An 18,222-nucleotide genomic window follows, 5' to 3' on the forward strand; every position below is an offset into this window, starting at 1 on the left:
GATCCCAAACTTATGTCTCCCTTAGCATAACAGGTTTGGCAGTTCCAAGACTTTATTTTCTTTTACATATTAAAAAAACTCTAATGAAAGAGCTATGTGAGAGATATAAAGAGGGTATTTCCAATGAAAAAAGGGTGCAACCAGCAGGGAGAAAAAGGAATTCTAAATGTGTTTATGCTTGGTAACTTAACCTTAAAACACACAGAACAAAGCTTAACAAACGAAAAAAAGAAATAAGTTGACGATCATTGTGGGAAACTTTAATATCTGTGTCTCAGCCACTGAAAAATAAACAAACATCAGTAAGGAAATAGAATCATTAAAGGATGCATTTAACACGCTCGATCTAATTGAGAGACGTGGTACACTACACTCAACATGCAGAATACATATCCTTTTCAAGTGGAGAAGCAATATTTATAAAAATTAGCCATATTTTTGATCATTGAGAAGACACAAATTCCAAAGAGTTTTAGTTATACAAATATTTAATCAGAGTGGAACTATAAGTTTGGAAATTAAGCAAAACATTTTCAGTATGGTAAAGGGATGAATAAAATCAAAGTTTGCTTTTCTGAAACACTAATAAAATTGATGGCCCCCAGCGAGACTGATTAAGAAAACAGACAAAAGGCAGAAACTCTAACTGCAGACCTTATAAATATTTAAAAAGATAAATGAATAATAGAACAACTTTGAAATTTTATATAAAATGAACAAATTGATTCAGCAAACACAGGTTACCAAAATGAATATTCAAATATATGTAATTGAACCTGTAATTAAACACCTTATAAAGAAAACTACAGTCTCACATGGCTTAATAAGTGAATTCTTTCCAAATGCTTAAGGAAGAAATAGCACACATCTTACATCAACTCTGTCAGAAATAGGAGAAGAAACATTTCTCAAATTGTCTAAACAGCATAGCTTTAATACTTCATATTAAAACCTCACAAGTCTGGGCGCAGTGGCTCATGCCTGTAATCCCAGCACTTTGGGAGGCCGAGGAGGGTGGATCACGAGGTCAGGAGATTGAGACCATCCTGGCTAACAGGGTGAAACCCCGTCTCTACTAAAAAATACAATAAATTAGCCAGGCGTGGTGGTGGGCGTCTATAGTCCCAGCTGCTCAGGAGGCTGAAGCAGGAGAATGGTGTGAACCCGGAAGGCGGAGCTTGCAATGAGCCAAGATCATGCCACTGCATTCTGGCCTGGACAACAGGACGAGACTCCATGGCAAAAAAAAAAAAAAAAAAAAAAAAACAGAAGAAAAACTTAGACTCCACTTTCTCTTGTGAACGTTAAGTACAAAATTACCAAATGAAATATGAGCAAGCCCATCTCAACCACACATAATATGGTATTAATCACATATCACAACAAAGTTGATTTAATTCCAGAAGTGCAATGTTAAACATTCAAAAGCCAATCACTGTTAAGTTACCTTATCAACATAAAAAGATAAGAAAAAACATTGCTCAATCAAGAAAGAAAAAAGCAGTTGATAAAATTCAGTACCTATTCATAAATCTTAAAACCTGTCAACAGAGAGGAAGCAATATGTGAGCTAAACACTCCCCAAGCTGAGAATAGTGACATAACTTATTTGCAGCCAAAAGATGAAAATTGCAGGCCGGGCACGGTGGCTCACACCTCTAATCCCAGCACTTTGGGAGGCAGAGGTGGGCAAATCACAAGTTCTGGAGGAGTTCAAAACCAGCCTGGCCAACATGGTGAAACCCTGTCTCTATTAAAAATAAAAAAAAATGAGCCGGGTGTGGTGGCACATGCCTGTATTCCCAGCTATTAGGGAGGCTGAGGCAGAAGAATCGCTTGAACCGTGGAGGCAGATGTTGTGACAGTGAGCCGAGATTGTGCCACTGCACTCCAGCCTGGCAACAGAGCAAGACTGCGTTTCAAAAAAAAAAAAAAAAAAAAAAAAAAAGAATGAAAATTGAATTGCAGTATAATCTTAAAATTTTTGAGAAATCTACGTTTTTCAGCTAAAAAGAGACAGACTCAGCCTTTTGACCTTTCTTCTTTCCCTCCTTGGAAGGCAATCCAAGGCCTGGAAAAACAGCAGCCACATTGTAACCAAAAGAATAAAAACATGGCTAAGGAAGTATCAGGAAACTGAAAAGAACTCTGGACTGCCTTCCTCTGCACGTTTTAAGTGACAAAAATGAAATCTCTATTTCTTTAAGTCACTGAATCAGATTTATTCTTTCTGTGGCTACAAGTAGCCCTAAATGATGTATTAAATACTAAAATAAATACTAAAATACACACTAAAATACTAACATTTTGGTCTTGAACTACTGATCTCAGGTGATACACCCATCTCAGCCTACCAAGGTGCTGGGTTTACAGGCATGAGCCATCACACCCACCTCAAAAGCTTTGTGTTTTTAAATATATTAGACATGTCTCTAGTTTCAAAAAAAAAAAAAAAAACCCTTAATGTAGGAGAATAAGAGAAACTTTTTCCAAAAAAGAGAAATTATTGTGATTATTTTACCTTATTGGAATGTTGGATAATATAGTCAGCTTTATTAATCATCAAGCATGCTGTAAATTTTCCATTATAATAGGATTTGTACCTCAATTAAGGTGATAAAGTTTTAAAGCTCAGAAAGTGAAAGCCAGCCCCACCCCTCTCCTAGAGTGGCTGGGGACAGCAGTTGCATGGGCGCCTTTCCTTGTGACATCACAGGACCTTCATGACACGTGGCTGCTTGACCCCGCCTCCTTTCCCTTTCATCTTTCTCATTGACCAATGGGCTTGGAGCATTAAGGCCACACCCCTATTCTGCATTCTAGTGTGACCCTGGTGACGCCTCCTCTGGCTCAGTCACACAGCTGCGTGGTACGTGACTGGAGGCATATCACTGCCGTTGCCTGGATCACGCCAATGTGGCCCCAACCCCACCTCCCTCCCCTCCCCATGATGTCAGAGAAAAACCAACAGAGCAAATTGCCTGAGGCCAAGGAAAAGGTAAAACGCATAGGATTGCGGGACCCCAACCCCAACCCCAGGCCCCCTCTGATGGCAGAACAGCTGTCAGAGTCCATGTCACTCCAGAGGTACACCAGGCTGGGCCCCCCCAATGCCTCTGGGCTCCCTCAACCAAAATCTTGTGTCAGCCCCAACCCCTGCCCTCACCTGACTTTGAGCGGGTGACTCAAGGGACTCCCTGCTCTGTACTCTGCCCTCACCTCCTCTTGCCTGAAAACTGACCTCCCTGGGCCCTTCAGGTTCATGTTTCCAAGGAACTGGATGCCCCAGCACCTGCCCTCACCAGTCACCCCAGGGTGACTTTGGGCAGGTGACTCCTGGGGCTCCCCGCTCCATACTCTGCCCTTGCCTACCGCTGCCCCATGGCTGACCTCCTTGGGCTGTTTGGGCTCATGTCTCCAAGTACCTGGGTCCCAACCCTGCGAACCCCAACCCAATCTCAAAGAGGCAACTTGGGCATAGCACTGATGTCACCCGTCCCCCACCACCCCACGGAGGAGTGGAATGTACTGATGGCACAGTCCCTCTAGGAACTGTCATTACTGCTGCAAGACTGGCCTTTGATCTTAGGACCCATCCCCTAAGTGTTCTCACCCCGTTTCTGGTTACGCTGGTTGCAGCACAAATTTCCATCTGGAAGGGGAGTGGGGACCATGTGACCTAGGATCAAGAAGTTTCAGGCTGCCTTACTCCCTTAACACAGAAGTTGACTGTTTGAAAAGCCTACACCTCCCTTGTGAACTCAAAATGTTGAGAGTGTCTCTGGGTGGCAATGGGAGAACGGGTTTGGTTTGGTTTTCTCCCAGGCTTCTACTCTCCAGAGAGACTTCAACAGTTTTTCCTAAGTTCTCCACCTCATATTTGAATTCTCCATGGTTCTGGCACCAGAGTGCCCATCAGTCAGTGATCTTTGAAGTGAGATTTGCTCATCTTCTGTGGAAGAGACCTTGGGAAACTGAACTTGACAACTTGAATCTTCCTCATCTCATCTCAACCTGGGGTACTTTCAGTGCCACAGGATACATATGGGGCATCTTTCTGAAGCATCACTTTCCCTTGATTCTCTTGAGAGAGACAAAACATTAATGTTCTTAGGGATGACAGTCACACATATATTTCTAAGAGACTAGCAGACTTCTCTCCAAAATGAAGCTTGGGTTGTCCTCTTTCTGTTCAATTCCCAGATTTAACAGAAAGGCTGCCTTCTGCCCTGAGGATACGTGACTTTTACTTTTCTACCTCTGCCTCTGGTTTTGGTCCCTGGCAGCTGCTGATTTGTGGCAAAATCCCAGAGCTCGGAGGCAGAAGAATGAGTTTCGGTTCCATTATTGCCTTTCTTTTAGCCATGGTATCAATCTCTCTCAGTCACTAAGTGATTGCAACAACACCTTGTACAGTTGTCGGTGGCATTAAATCAGATAGTCTATAAGAGTATTTTGTATAAACTGTAAAGTGACTGTAGGAGCTTGTAGTTCTCATGAGTATCACTGCTCCTCTTTTCCACAGTTTACAGATGATCATCAGTGGAACAGTGCTGGTGCTGGTACCGGAGCAACCGACAGCAAACAGAAGAAAATAAATAATGGCACTAACCCTGAGAAAACCACTTCTGGTGGTTACCATTCACCTGAGGATGTGAGTCGTGGCTGGCTGGTCTCCTGAGGACAAGGGGCACAAGGGGAAGTCGAGGGTAACTGTTGAGATTGTGGAAGGAAGAACTGCTGGGTACTGGTTAAGAATTCTGGGTTTGAATCCTACCTCTCTCTCCATCTGCGAGGGACACGATTTATGGCAAATTGCTTGAGTTCTTTGGACCTCTCTTTTCACATCTGTAAAATAGGGGTGGTAATGTTTTACTTACATGTGTGAAGCTTAAATCAGATTTGTTGTTGTTGTTGCTGTTGTTGTTGTTGTGTTAATCTCTAGTCCAGGGCCTGCTGTAAACTCCTCTCCTCTTTGGGCTTCCATTTCCTGAGGAGGTAGAGTTAGAGTATTAGAGGTTTCTGTTTGCTCTGAGACTCTGGGATTCAAAGATTCACTAGAATGGAAACCTTGGGGCCAAGGGCTCCTGTCTGCCTTTTCCGTCCTATATCCCAGCTGGGAAGAACTGTCCCTGGCCCCTATGTGCTTGCTCAATGCTTGTTGAATGAACACATCTTTCTAAATCACAAGCTAGCAGAAGGGTGGGCTTTTCTCACATTCCATGTCTGAAGGTTTCTGTTACTGTCTTTTCTGGAGAATCTAGTTTCAGACTTTCAGTATTGTGGCTGTGGGCAAAAACCAATAAAGACCCAAATCCTTTTTCTTTGGGCATTAAGGAGAGTTGATCAGTTCATGTTCCCATTGGGTCTAAGAACTTTGCCCTTAAAATCCATTCCTGACCCCTGCCTACCGCTTCCTGGCCTGGGGAATAGAATCGAGGGGCTACCCTCAGTCACCTTCCTTTGACTCTCCCCACAGAAACAACAGAACCGAGCTCAGCTGAAAGAAGTAACATGGTTTCTTTCTTTGCTCACGACATGACTGCTGGGTTTCGGGGGCACTCAGATGTAGAGGCCCCAGTCTCGTCTCGCCTACTCCCAGTACGGGGAGGAAGGCTCACCTCCCAGATTCCACCCCATCCCCACAGGGTCCCTGATAACCTGGTCCCATGGGTGGGCCTGTCCTGGGGCAGTGGTGCCATTCTGGGGGCATGTCTCTTGCTGTGCCATCTCTGCCTCCCTCTAGTAAGAGCTCTGTCTTCCTCTTCCTATAGGAAAAGCAGGAAAGCCACCAATATCAGCAAGCCCTAAGGAGGCAGCTAGAGGTGAGTGGAGGGTGTGAAGTTCCCTCCTGTCATCTGGAGAAGGTTTCTTTGCTTCTCTTTCAGCACTTGCTTGTCTTTTCTCCCAAAGGCCCAGGATCATACCATACGAATCCTTATGTGTCAGAAAACTGAACTGGAGACAGCGCTCTATTACAGCCAGGATGCTGCTAGGAAATTTGAAGGTGGGAATCTGGGCACCCCATCTTCCTTCAACCTGGCATTTTCACAGGCCTTTGGGCTGCATCTCAACCTCTCTCATTCCAGAAGAATCCAAGGATCTGGCAGGATGCCTGCATCATTCCTGGAACTTTGCAAGAGAGTTACAGCGGGCTCTCTCTGCTGTGTCCACACAGCACAAGAAGGCGGACAGGGTGAGTCCAATCACCTACCCGGTCCCCTGGGAGCCCAGCTTCACAGATGGAGGAATGAGCCTAAAGGTCCCTTCTGCAGGATGCAGTGTCCTGTCCAGAAGACAGCATGGGCCATTTCTTGCTGCTTTTGTATGTGGTTGTTAGAGGCAGGTTGGGGCTGGGTCAGCTGCTGTCAGTGAGTTGCGGGGCGCTGTGGGGAGCAAGCACTGGACACGGAGCTCCGAGGCCAAGTGCCCACCCTGCCCATACTTGGCTGTGCCCTTGGTCAAATCCTTGGTGGGGATTAGGGTACTTGTACCATGAAGGTACAGAAGAGTATCTTTAGTATGTTACCATTTGTGTAGAGAGAGGGAACGCATGTACGTGTGTGTGTGTGTCTCTGTGTGTGTACGTATTATGGTAATATACATAAAACATGTTTGTAAGGATTCATAAAAAACTCAGGCGAGAGGAAAAGTATTGGGGGGAGATATTTCCCTTCTGTACCTTCTGAAGTTTGGACTATGCCAATGTATCGTTCTTTCAAAAATCAACAAAGGATTAATTTCCTCCTCCTTATCTGTGCCCCTACCCCCACCAAAAGAATGGGTTTAGAGAATCAGATATACCTGGGTGTTGAAATCCCAGCTCTAAGTGATCTTAGGCAAGCACTTAACCTTTAATACCCCATGTTTTTCATCTACACAATAGAGGTGATAATGATAACTGTCTCCTATGGTGGTGGTGAGGATTAAATGGGATTGTTAGCTTAGGGACTGGTGAAGCACTCAATAAAGTTTCCAACAGTGGTAGTAATAATAGCAATAGCAGCATTACTGTAATAATGCTGTATACAGTAATAGTAAAATTTTCTCATCTCTCTGGGCCCCTGTTAGCCAGCTAACAATTCAGTCTTTTTCCCTGTCCCTTCCACCCTTACTGAGTTCTTTGAAAAACAAGTGAGAGCCAGGTGTGGTGGCACATGCCTGTAATCCCAGCTACATAGAAGGCTGAGGAGAAGAATCACTTGAACCCGGGAGGCAGAGGTTGCCATGCGGTGAGATTGCGCTATTGCACTCCAGCCTGGGCAACAAGAACGAAACTCCATCTCAAAAAAAAAAAAAAAAGAAAAAGAAAAAAAAATTATACCATGGACTTGGAAATGCCTTGAGAACATGTCAGGTGGGATTGAGAGGGAGCAAGTGTTACTGTGGAGTAGTCACTGTAGCTGTCATCACTGGTCGGTCAGCTGCTCCTCTGCCTGCTGTATCCTGACTTGACCTTTCTCTATTTGCAGTATATCAAGGAGTTAACAAAGGAGAGGGACGCTTTGAGTCTGGAGCTGTACAGGAACACGTAGGATAGGGGAAGGTGGGATGGGAGGTCTGAGAGCCCTTAGCGTGGGTGGTGTGCTGGGAGGTGGGGGGTACAGGTGAGCATGGCAGGGGGTCATACAGGTTTGCCTGTGTGCACAGGGAAGCTCCAGTGCCGGCTGTGCCACTGACTCATGGGGTAGCCTCAGGCAACTCATGTCTTCTCTCTGGCCTGCCACCTGGGACTTTTAATTCCTGGGTCCCTTCTAGTGCCACGGTTCTGTGGTTGTGGGGCGAGGGTAGAGGGTCGATCACCAAAGCGGTCCTTTCTGTTCTTCGTTCATTCCTTTCTCTATTGCCTCCGGCCATAGCATAACCAATGAGGAGCTGAAGGAGAAATATGCCGAACTACAAGAAAAACTTCGACTTGTAGAAACTGAAAAGTCTGAGATCCAGCTCCACATCAAGGAGCTAAAAAGGAAACTGGAGACAGGCAAAATCCTGCTGCCACAGGTGAGCAGCGGCAGCCCCGGGGGGTGTGGGAGCCCCATCCAGCTGGGACCATGGTCTAGGGATCATGCAGGGTATGGGGAGGCTCCAGCCAAGAGCTGGAAAATTTGGGTCCTTGTTCTGGTCCCGCCATAGAATCCTCTAGAGTGTGCTAAAAATCTACAAATTGGGACCATGCCTGGGAAATCAGAAAACCTCAGGGTTAGGGCTTAAAATTTTTTAAAGAATCATAGACTAAAACCGTTATTTTATAGATTACATTTATATACCTAGCTTATGAGTCTATTTCCTTTTGAGGTTCAAACCAACACTTTGCAGGAGGAGAAGATGTGGAATCAGGAGGAGGAGCTACGGGATCAGAAGGAGAAGCTACGGAAGCAGGAGGAGAAGATGTGGAGACAGGAGCAGAGGCTGCGGAAGCAGGAGAAGGAGCTGCGCGAGCTGGAGGAGCAGATGCGGAAGAAGGAGGAGCAGATGTGGGAGCAGGATAAGCAGATGCGGAAGCAGGAGGAGCATATGTGCGACCTGGAAGGGCAGATGCGGAAGCAGGTGGAGGAGATGCAGAAGAAGGAGGAGCAGATGATGAAGCAGGAGGAACAGATGTGGGAGCAGGAGAAGCAGATGATGAAGCAGGAGGAGCATATGTGTGACCTGGAGGGGCAGATGCGGAAGCAGGAGGAGGAGATGCGGAAGCAGGAGGAGCAGATGATGAAGCAGGAGGAGCATATGCGCGACCTGGAGGGGCAGATGCGGAAGCAGGAGGAGGAGATGCGGAAGCAGGAGGAGCAGATGCGGAAGCAGGAGGAGCAGATGCGGAAGCAGGAGGAGCGGATGCGGAAGCAGGAGGAGCAGATGCAGAAGCAGGAGGAACAGATGCAGGAGCAGGAGGAGCAGATGCGGAAGCAGGAGGAGCAGATGCAGGAGAAGGAGGAGCAGATGCGGAAGCAGGAGCAGATGCGGAAGCAGGAGGAGCAGATGAGGGAGCAGGACGAGAGGCTGCGATTTAAGGAGGAGAGGCTGTGGGATCAGGATGAGAAGATGCAGGAGGAGGAGGAGAAGATGCGGGGGCAGGTGGAGGAGAAGATGCGGGGGCAGGTGGAGAAGATGCGGGAGAAGGAGAGGACGGGAGAGCAGAAGATGCAGGAGGAGCGGTGCTCAGAGCCCTGCCTCCCTCCCTCCGAAGATCTGTATGATACGAGCCACCCTGGCAGCGTGAAGCCTGCACGAGAGGCCACGGAGGGTTCTCCTGATGACAACTGCACTGCACAGATCATGCAGCTGCTTGGTGGAAGGAAGAATGCCCAGGAGTGCCCAGTCTTAGGCAGCACCTCCTGCATCCCATTCTTCTACCGAGGAGACAAGAAAAAGATGAAGATCATCAGTATCTAAAAGCCGGCACTGTCAACAAGGCCTACAGAAGTGTAAGCCGCCACGTGACCTTGTGAATATCGTCTGAGAACAAACTTGAAAAAAGAAAATTTATTTTAAATTGTGGCAAAATACTGGCCGGGCACGGTGGCCTGCACCTGTAATCACAGCACTTTGGGAGGCCTAGGCGGGGGGATCACCAATCCCAGCTACGTGGGAGGCTGAGGTTGCAGTGAGCCGAGATCACACCACTGCACTCCTCTCTGGCTGACAGAGTGAAACTCCCATCTCAAAAAAAAAAAAAAAAAAAAAAAAAAAAAAAAAAAAAAAAAATTTCTACTTGAGGACTCTAATATCTATGTATGTTTCTATTTTTTTTTTTTCTTGGTCTTTCTCGTTTAGTCTTGTGTTGTCTTGTCTTATGGCATACCTAGTAAACTTTTATCTGCCTCCAGAGAGTATTGACTTTGACTTTATGGCACACAATTGGCGTTCAAGCAGATCACCTTCATCTAGTTTGGGACTAAGCTGGCTCAAAGCAGGTTTTAGTTTTTGTGACAGCTGGTCTATTTTTTATTCTTTTGGATTCTTAGGGGTGGCCCTTCCAGGATCCCCACCAAGGTCCCATCTCCTTACTGGGACCCAAATTCTCAATATGTCATTTCAGCCCTGTGAGAGCACCAAACATTCAGCTAGGCTCTCCAGCCTCTTAACTATCACTTCATACTCAGTTTCTTAGCCTCTTAGCCCTCCACTGTTGACCAATCACCAAATGGGGGAAAGCACTACAGACTGTCAGGGTCACTTCCTAGGCCTGGTCACTCAAGTCCTGGCTGAGGTCTCCAATTACCTTCCAACAATTGTTTTTGATGGTGAGGGGGGACACATTTTTGTCCAGTTTTTCTAACTGTTCCTGTGGGGAGGCTAATCTATAACAAGCTATTCTGTCTTTAATGAATGTTGAAAACCTTTTTTTTTTTTTTGAGATGGAGTCTCGCTCTGTTGCCCAGGCTCTAGTGCAGTGGTGTAATCTCTGCTTACTGTAACCTCCGCCTCCTGGGTTCAAGCAATTCTCCTGCCTCAGCCTCCCAAGTAGCTGCAATTACACGCATATGCCACCACCCCTGGCTAATTTTTATATTTTTAGTAGAGACGGGATTTCACTATGTTGTCCAGGCTGGTCTCGAGCTCCTGACTCAGGTGATCTACCCGCCTCAGCCTCCCCAAGTGCTGGGATTACAGGCGTGTGCCACTGCATCCAGCCCATCTGTCTTTTTAAAAATGTTTCTGATTTGAGGTATAATTTATATTCCGTGAAATGCACAGATCTGGTTTACATTTTGATGACTTTTAACAAATGCATTATCCATGTAACCCACCTCCTTTGAAGATATGGAACATTTCTATCATCCAGAAAGTTCTCCTGTGCTTTCATCCTGTCCGGCACTCCTCCAGCAGCTGATGAACCTGCTGAGGACATTGGTACAGGATTCTGGCCTCCCCAAAAGAGCTACTTTGACAAGACTGCTTGCCTTACCCAGCACTAAATCCCTGCCTGCTCTCTCAAAATTTCCATCTTTAAACTGCTTGTACCTATAACCCTCCCACATGAAATCCATAGATAAGCCAGCCCACAGCCTAATATTTACTGTATACCCAAGCTTTCAGAAATATGACTCCCAGGAGTGGGGACTGATGGCTGCATCCCCTCCTCCTCCTGGAAGCCTCTACCAGCCTACAGAGCCCACAGAGTAGATCTCACCAGGCAGCTTGAGCCTGAAAGTGCTGCGGAGCCTCCTGCTGGTTCACCCTCACTATGGTGGCAGCTGCACGGGAGCAGCTGGGCTCACCCATTAAGCAAGAAGACGTTGGCTTGATACTGACACTCCAACCCCAGCCTGGGCAAGCCTGGCTGAAAGGACCCTTCCTTCTGGTCAGACTGTGGGGAGATGGGCCAGAGCATACACGCTCTACCGCCCTCCTCATGCTTCAGCTGTGCTTCCTTCTTAACAGAGGGAGCAGCTCATGGATTTGGCCAAAGTCTTCTTGAGGGCTGTAGGTTTGACAGGCTGGGTGTGTGGGGGCCACTGTGCTAGAGAGACAGACTGGTGTGTCAGAAGGCAGCCACCTGGCCAGAGGGGGGTCAACCCCCTTGGTAACCCCCTTCCCCCATCTGGACACAGAGCCCTGCACTCTCCACATGTGACTGCTCCCCTCAGAGCTGCCTCAAGAAGAGGGGTTCTAACCCTGTGGGTGGGGACATTGTGTTACTTTACAGTGGGCCATGGCTCCCTCTGATATCTCCAACTCAGAGGCAGTAGAGAGAAGATGAGAAATTCCCTGCACCTCTAGTCCTAGCTACTTGAGAGGCTGAGGGAAGAAGGTCACTTGAGCCCAGGAGTTCAAGGCTGCAATGAGCTATGATTATGTCAATGCATTCCAGCCTGAGCAACAGAGTAAGACCCAACCTCAAAAACAACAATAATAAGTTAAACATAAAACTACCACATTATTGGCCAGGCATGGTGGCTCACACCTGTAATCCCAGCAACTTGGGAGGCTGAGGCGGGTGGATCACGAGGTCAGGAGATCGAGACCATCTTGGCTAACACGGTGAAACCGTCTCTACTAAAAATACAAAAAAGTTAGCCAGGCATGGTGGGGGGCGCCTGTAGTCCCAGCTACTCTGGAGGCTGAGACAGGAAAATGGCGTGAACCTGAGAGGCGGAGCTTGCTGTGAGCTGAGATGGCGCCACTGCACTCAAGCCTGGGTGACAGAGCGAGACGCTGTCTCAAAATAAATAAATAAATATGTAAGCATTCCACATTATTGACCAATTCCACTCCTAGGTATAGACACAAAGAATGAAAAGCAGACACTCAAGACACTTGTAAACCAATGTTCATAGCAGCATTACAACAGTCAAGAGATGAAAGCAACCTGATTGCCCACTGATGAAGGGATAACATGTGGCTTACATATATAATGGACGAGTATTGAGCCTTTAAAAGAAAATTCTGATGCATGTGGATGAACCCCAAACACCTAAGAAGTTCAATAACCCAGTCACAGAAGGACAAATACCACATGACTCCCCTTATAGGAGACACCTTGAATAGTCAAATTCTGAGACAAAAGTAGAATGGTGGTTGCTTGGGGACACAAGGAGTTAGTGTTTCATGGATACGGAGTTTCAGTCAGAGAAAAGGCAAAAGTTGTAGAGATGGATGGTGGTGATGGCTGGGCAATAATGTGAATATACTTAATGCCAATGAACTGTACACATAAAAATGATTAAAACGGCAAGTTTTACGGTATGTATATTTTACCACAATATGTAAATTTTTTTAATTACATTTTTTAAATTGTTATGAAAAAATACAAATAATCCATCCAAGTCATTTAGAAAAGGAGCATCAGATCAAGCTTTTCAAAGTGCCAAAACTCAGAAGATTACCTGGTTGCTTGCCCCATACCCAGCTGTCCAGAATTGACTTGGCCCTATATACAGGTGCAGGAGTTTCTTCTTCATCTTTTTTCTCTTTGTCATTCAGATCTTCTTTCTTTGTTCCACTTGGTTCGACACTATCATCTGCAGAATTAAAGATTTTTTAATCTGTAACTGCTTTTCAGAATGTCATACCGTTAGTCTCTGCAAATGTCCCTCCCCGAAAAGTTACAACACACATCGTTAACTGAATGGCATGTGGTGTCCCCCACCCCCAGGGCTGTGAGCATGTGTGACTAATAAACTGCTATTTCATCTGTCCAGTGTCGGCGTCCTATGTTCAGCCATCCCATATCCCTAGGGCAGGAATCTTCTAGGGTTATAAACAGAACTTTAATCAACCTCTCCTTGGTTATTTTACTGGTTCCATGATACAAGTTTTTCTGTGCAAAAGATCTGAACAGAAACTTCACAGAGGATACAAGAGTGGCAAGGAAGAACATGATATTCAGCATCGTTAGCCATTATGGAAGTGCAATTAAAACCACAACGAGATCCCACTAGACTTGTTAGAATGGCTCAACTAAAAAACACTGAGAACACCAAGTGCTAACAAAGACACAGAGCAACAGAAACGTGACAGATTGCCAGCGGGAAGGCAAACTAAAACAGCCACTTTGGAAAACAGTTCAGCACATGACCCAACTTTCACACTACTAGGTCTTTATCCTAGGGAAATGGAAACTATATTCACACAAAATCTGTACAGAAATGCTCACAGCAGGATTACAATTGGGAAAGAAAAATGGAAACAACCACAAGGTCCTACAGTAGCAGAATGGATAAACACCATGTTGTACATGCACATGACCAGATACTAGTCAGCAATAAAAAGAACTATCAATACACAGAACAGCAGATAAACCTCAAACATATAACTGGGAGTAAATGAAGATGGTTTCAAAACGTTACTTAAAATATGGTTCCACTCACATGACATTCTCAAAAAGAATACTCTATACTGATGGAGAACAGATCAGTGGTTGCCAGGATACGAGGCCAGGGAACACGTGATAAAAAGGAGCAGCACAAGAGAGCTTTTAGGGTGATGAAACTTCTCCATCCTGATGATGATGGGGGTTACGTGAATCTATAGAAGTCAAAATTTACTGAACTACATACCACAATAAAATAAATTTCATATAAGTTTTTTAGTTAAAAAAATGTTGGCTGGGTGTGGTGGCTCACACCTGTAATCCCAGCACTTTGGGAGGCTGAGGTGGGCAATTCACAAGGTCAGGAGTTTGAGACCAGCCTGGCCAACATGGTGAAACCCTGTCTCTACTAAAAACACAAAAATTACTCAGGCTTGGTGGCACATGCCTGTAATCCCAGGTACTTGGGAGGCTGAGGCATGAGAATGGCTTGAACCTGGAAGGCGGAGGTTGCAGTGAGCTGAGATCACGCCATTGCACTCCAGCCTGGACCACCGAGTGAGACTGCATTTCAGAAAAAAAAAAAAAAAAAAGGAAAATACCTAGGTCCAGGGAGGACAGCTGGAATAGTCTGGTGGAATCATGTCAGAGCAGGGAGCTGGGTCTGGAGGGCTGGAGTAGGGTGTGGCCCCACTCTAGGAAGGAACTAGGAAACGCATCCTGGGTGAAGCAAGAGCAGAGTCCCGTTCTGCAACAGGTGAGCATTTATCTTGATCTGAGAAACTACATGCACATTTAATAAGTCTCACTTAGCCTCTTATTTTCCTTAACAACATGGAAAATGAGAGAACAAACAATTCAGAAGGTTAAGACATGAAATACATTTAATTCAGAAATCATACACAGGAAGGTAGGAAATGAATGGGGGAAAAAAGCAGCTAATGGAAAGTGAAAATGGGCCAGATGCAGTGGCTCACGCCTGTAATTCCACCACGTTGGGAGGCCGAGGTGGGCGGATCACTTGAGGTCAGGAGTTTGAGACCGGCCTGGCCAACATGGTGAAACCTGATCTCTACTAAAAATATCAAAATTGGCCCGGCATGGTGGCAGCCACCTGTAATCCCAGCAGTTCGAGAGGCTGAGGCAGGAGAATTGCTTGAACCTGGGAGTCAGAGGTTGCAGTGAGCTGGCATCTTGCCACTGGACTCCAGCCTATACAACAAAGCAAGACTCTATCTCAAAAAAAAAAAAAAAAAAAAAAAAAAGTGAAAATAACCCAACATGTACTATGCAAAGCCTCTGGCCTAACAACAATACATTACCCTTTTAAATCTTTACAAACAACCTTGAAGGAGGCAGGCTTTGTTGTCTCCAGTTTACCAAGGTAGACACCTCGGATCACAGAATACAGAGTAGAACCCAGCCAGAAACATAGCTCAGGTGAGAACACAGGTGCTGGCTCTAAATGCCACACTCTGCCCTACGTGTGTGTGTGTGTGTGTGTGTGTGTGTGTGTGGTCACAAACCACAGCCCAGGGGCCAAACCCAGCCCACAGCCTCTTTGTGTATGGTCTGAAAGCAGAGAAAGTATTTTACTTTTGTTGTTCTTTTGAGACAGTCTTGGCTCACCACAACCTGTGCCTTCCAGGTTCAAGCGATTCTCCCAGGTTCAAGTGATTCTCGTGCCTCAGCCTCCGAGGAGCTGGGATTACAGGCGTGCATCACCATGGCCGGCTAATTTTTTGTTTTGAGTGGAGATGGGGTTTCAGCATGTTGGCCAGGCTGGTCTCGAACTCCTGACCTCAGGTGATCCGCCTGCCTTGGCCTCTAAAAGTGCTGGGATTACAGGTGTGAGCCACCACGCCCGGCCACTGTATTTTATATTTTTTAATAATTGAAAAATAATCAAAAGAAAAACAGTATTTTGTGACTTGCAAACATTCTGAGGACTTCATCTTTTGGTGTCCATAAATCAACTTTACAGAATGAACGTCCCCTGCCCGCTGACGCAGTATTGTCTGTGGCTACTTTGGCACTACAGCTGCAAGGTCCCATGGCTATGACAGAGACCATAGGGTCCATTGAGACCTTAAAATATTTACTATCTGGCCCTTTAGAGAAAGTAGGCCACCCCTACCCTACATCTGGCTATAAATTTTACACGTTAAAAAAATGCAACATTCTTAATTTTAAACTCAGTACACTGGAACACTGCTCATCTCCCTTCTTCAAGATGAAAAGCTTCGACAGTCACCAGGAAGCAGACAAGAACCCTAAGTACACCTGAAGAGTTATTCTCAGGAGCATAAATTACAACATTTTACAACAGCAAAAGCAGGATGAAGTCACTGGAGGGTATGAAAACAACCAAGAGTAATTAGCACCACCAGCTCCAAGACCACACCACATCAGCTTCAAAGTTGTCTACTCTTCCTTTCACTACTGTACAGTTCAAAGTAGACACAGAGAAAATCGAACACATACTGCCCAGACACATTGCTTATGGAATGCTGGAGAGAAGGGAACCGAGACCTCCCATTGGCCAGGTGTGGTGGCTCACACCTGTAATCCCAGCACTTTGAGAGGCCAATGTGGGAGGATCACTTGCACCCAGGAGATCAAGACCAGCCTGGCCTACACAGCAAAACCCCATCTCTACTAAAAATACAAAATACGGCTAGGTGTGGTAGCTCACATCTGTAATCCTAGCACTTTGGGAGGCCGAGGTGAGAGGATCACTTGAGGTCAGGAGTTCCAGAGCAGCCTGGCCAACACAGTGATACCCCATCTCTACTAAAAATGTGGCTCATGCCTATAATCCCAGCACTTTGGGAGACTGAGGCGGGTGGATCACGAGGTCAGGAGTTCGAGACCAGCCTGACCAACATGGTGAAACCTCATCTCTACTAAAAATTCAAAAATTAGCCGGGCGTGCTGGCGTGCACCTGTAATCCCAGGTACTCAGGAGACTGAGGTGGGAGAATCACTTGAACCCGGGTGGAAGTTGCAGTGAGCCAAGAAGGCGCCACCGCACTCCAGCCTAGGCCACACAAGCAAGACTCCGTCTCAAAACAGAAAACAGCAACAACAAAAATTCCACTGTCAAGACAGCAGCGTGACCACATGCTACATCTCTTTCTTCTATAGAACATCATTAGACATAGTAAAAAAAAACCAGTATTTTGAGACAGAGTTTCATTCTGTTGCCCAGGCTGGAGTGCAATGGCGCGATCTTGGCTCACTGCAACCTCCAGCTCCCAGGTTCAAGCGATTCTCCTGCCTCAGTCTCCCGAGTAGCTGGGATTACAAAAAAAAACATACATTTTAAAGCAGAGTAACAAATTGATAACTAAGCGTGGAGTGGAAAGAAGGGACCACCGAGGACTGGAAATGGCAACGTTAGACTATGAACTAAACTTCTCCCATGGTTGATTTGGCCTATGCCCAGGAATGAACAAAGACAGCAGGCCCGTGAGACTGGAAGAAAGATGGAGTCAGCCATGCTAGACTTCTCTCACCGTTATCATCTTTGCAAAGCTGGTCTCACCATTTATTGAAGTGAATTTTTTTTTTTTTTTGAGATGAAGTCTTGCTCTGTTGCCTAGGCTGGAGTACAATGGTGCAATCTCGGCTCACTGCAACCTCCACCTCCCAGGTTCAAGCAATTCTCCTGCCTCAGCCTCCCAACTAGCTGGGATTATAGATGCCCACCACCATGCCTGGCTAATTTTTGTATTTTTAGTAGAAACGGGGTTTCACCATCTTGGGACTCACAATACACATCAGCCCATCGCCTCTCCTGCTTGGCAGGGATGGTCATGATCCTCATTTCCCAGTTAAAGAAACCAAAACTCCATTATGGGGTTTCACCATATTAGCCAGGCTTGTCTCCAACGCCTGACCGCAAGTGATCCAAGCGCCTCGGCCTCCCAAAGTGCTGGGATTACAAGTGTGAGCCACTGCACTCAGCCAATTAGGAGGAAATATCCAACATTTAGCCAGGTGCAGTGGCTCACTCCTTAATCCCAGCACTTTCAGAAGCTGAGGTGGGAGGATCACTTGAGCCCAGGAGTTTGAGTCCAGGCCTGGCAACATAGTGAGACCGTCTCAACACAGCATTTAAAAATTAGCCAGGCATGGTGGTGTGCGTCTGTAGTCACAGCTACTTGGGAGGCTGAGATGGGAGAGTGTTTCAGCCCAGAAGGTCAAGTAAGCTGTGACTGTGCCACTGTACTCCAGTCTGCATAACAGAGCAAGACCCTGTCTCAAAAAAAATCCAAAATATATAAATAATTGATACAACTCAAAACAACCCAATTTTTAAAATGTTTAAAAAAAAAACTTGAAGAGACCTTTCTTTAAAGAAGACATGAAAATAGGAAGTGGGTATCTGAAAGGTGTTCCGCATTGCAGATCATTAGGGAAATGCAAATCAAACCCACTGAGATACCCCCTCACACCCCTTATGACCA

At 46.0% G+C, this 18,222-nt stretch overlaps 2 protein-coding genes across 9 annotated transcripts in view; one reads left to right on the forward strand and one right to left on the reverse strand.

Annotated features, from left to right (window-relative positions):
• Positions 1-238: 238 nt before the first annotated feature.
• Positions 239-18,222, reverse strand: part of LOC134737581 (E3 ubiquitin-protein ligase HERC2-like) — a 47,250-nt gene continuing 29,266 nt past the window's right edge. For 3 of the 8 annotated variants that reach the window (XM_063653243.1, XM_063653242.1, XM_063653241.1), the window contains 3 exons: positions 12,825-12,959; positions 4,778-4,848; positions 239-1,232 (listed from right to left, as the gene is read on the reverse strand). In XM_063653243.1, coding sequence (XP_063509313.1) covers positions 1,020-1,232; positions 4,778-4,848; positions 12,825-12,959 — 419 coding nt within the window. In that variant the 3' untranslated portion in view covers positions 239-1,019. The other 5 variants (XM_063653245.1, XM_063653244.1, XM_063653248.1 and 2 more) reach the window with 5 other exon arrangements.
• LOC134738389 (golgin subfamily A member 6-like protein 7) lies at positions 2,779-9,979 on the forward strand. The gene is made up of 8 exons (XM_063653219.1): positions 2,779-2,998; positions 4,526-4,654; positions 5,775-5,825; positions 5,914-6,007; positions 6,090-6,196; positions 7,473-7,531; positions 7,860-8,001; positions 8,296-9,979. Exons 1-8 carry the CDS (start codon positions 2,915-2,917, stop codon positions 9,385-9,387), a joined length of 1,758 nt encoding a protein of 585 aa, XP_063509289.1. The 5' UTR covers positions 2,779-2,914; the 3' UTR covers positions 9,388-9,979.

This window comes from Pongo pygmaeus, chromosome 16, assembly GCF_028885625.2.
Source record: "Pongo pygmaeus isolate AG05252 chromosome 16, NHGRI_mPonPyg2-v2.0_pri, whole genome shotgun sequence".
Lineage (NCBI taxonomy): Eukaryota > Metazoa > Chordata > Mammalia > Primates > Hominidae > Pongo > Pongo pygmaeus.

Coding starts and splice junctions, on each gene's coding strand:
- LOC134738389 (XM_063653219.1), top strand. CDS start 2,915: ATGTGGCCCCAACCCCACCTCCCTCCCCTCCCCATGATGTCAGAGAAA. Junction 4,655..5,774: donor GTTACCATTCACCTGAGGAT/GTGAGTCGTGGC, acceptor CTCTTCCTATAG/GAAAAGCAGGAAAGCCACCA. Junction 7,532..7,859: donor CTGGAGCTGTACAGGAACAC/GTAGGATAGGGG, acceptor CTCCGGCCATAG/CATAACCAATGAGGAGCTGA.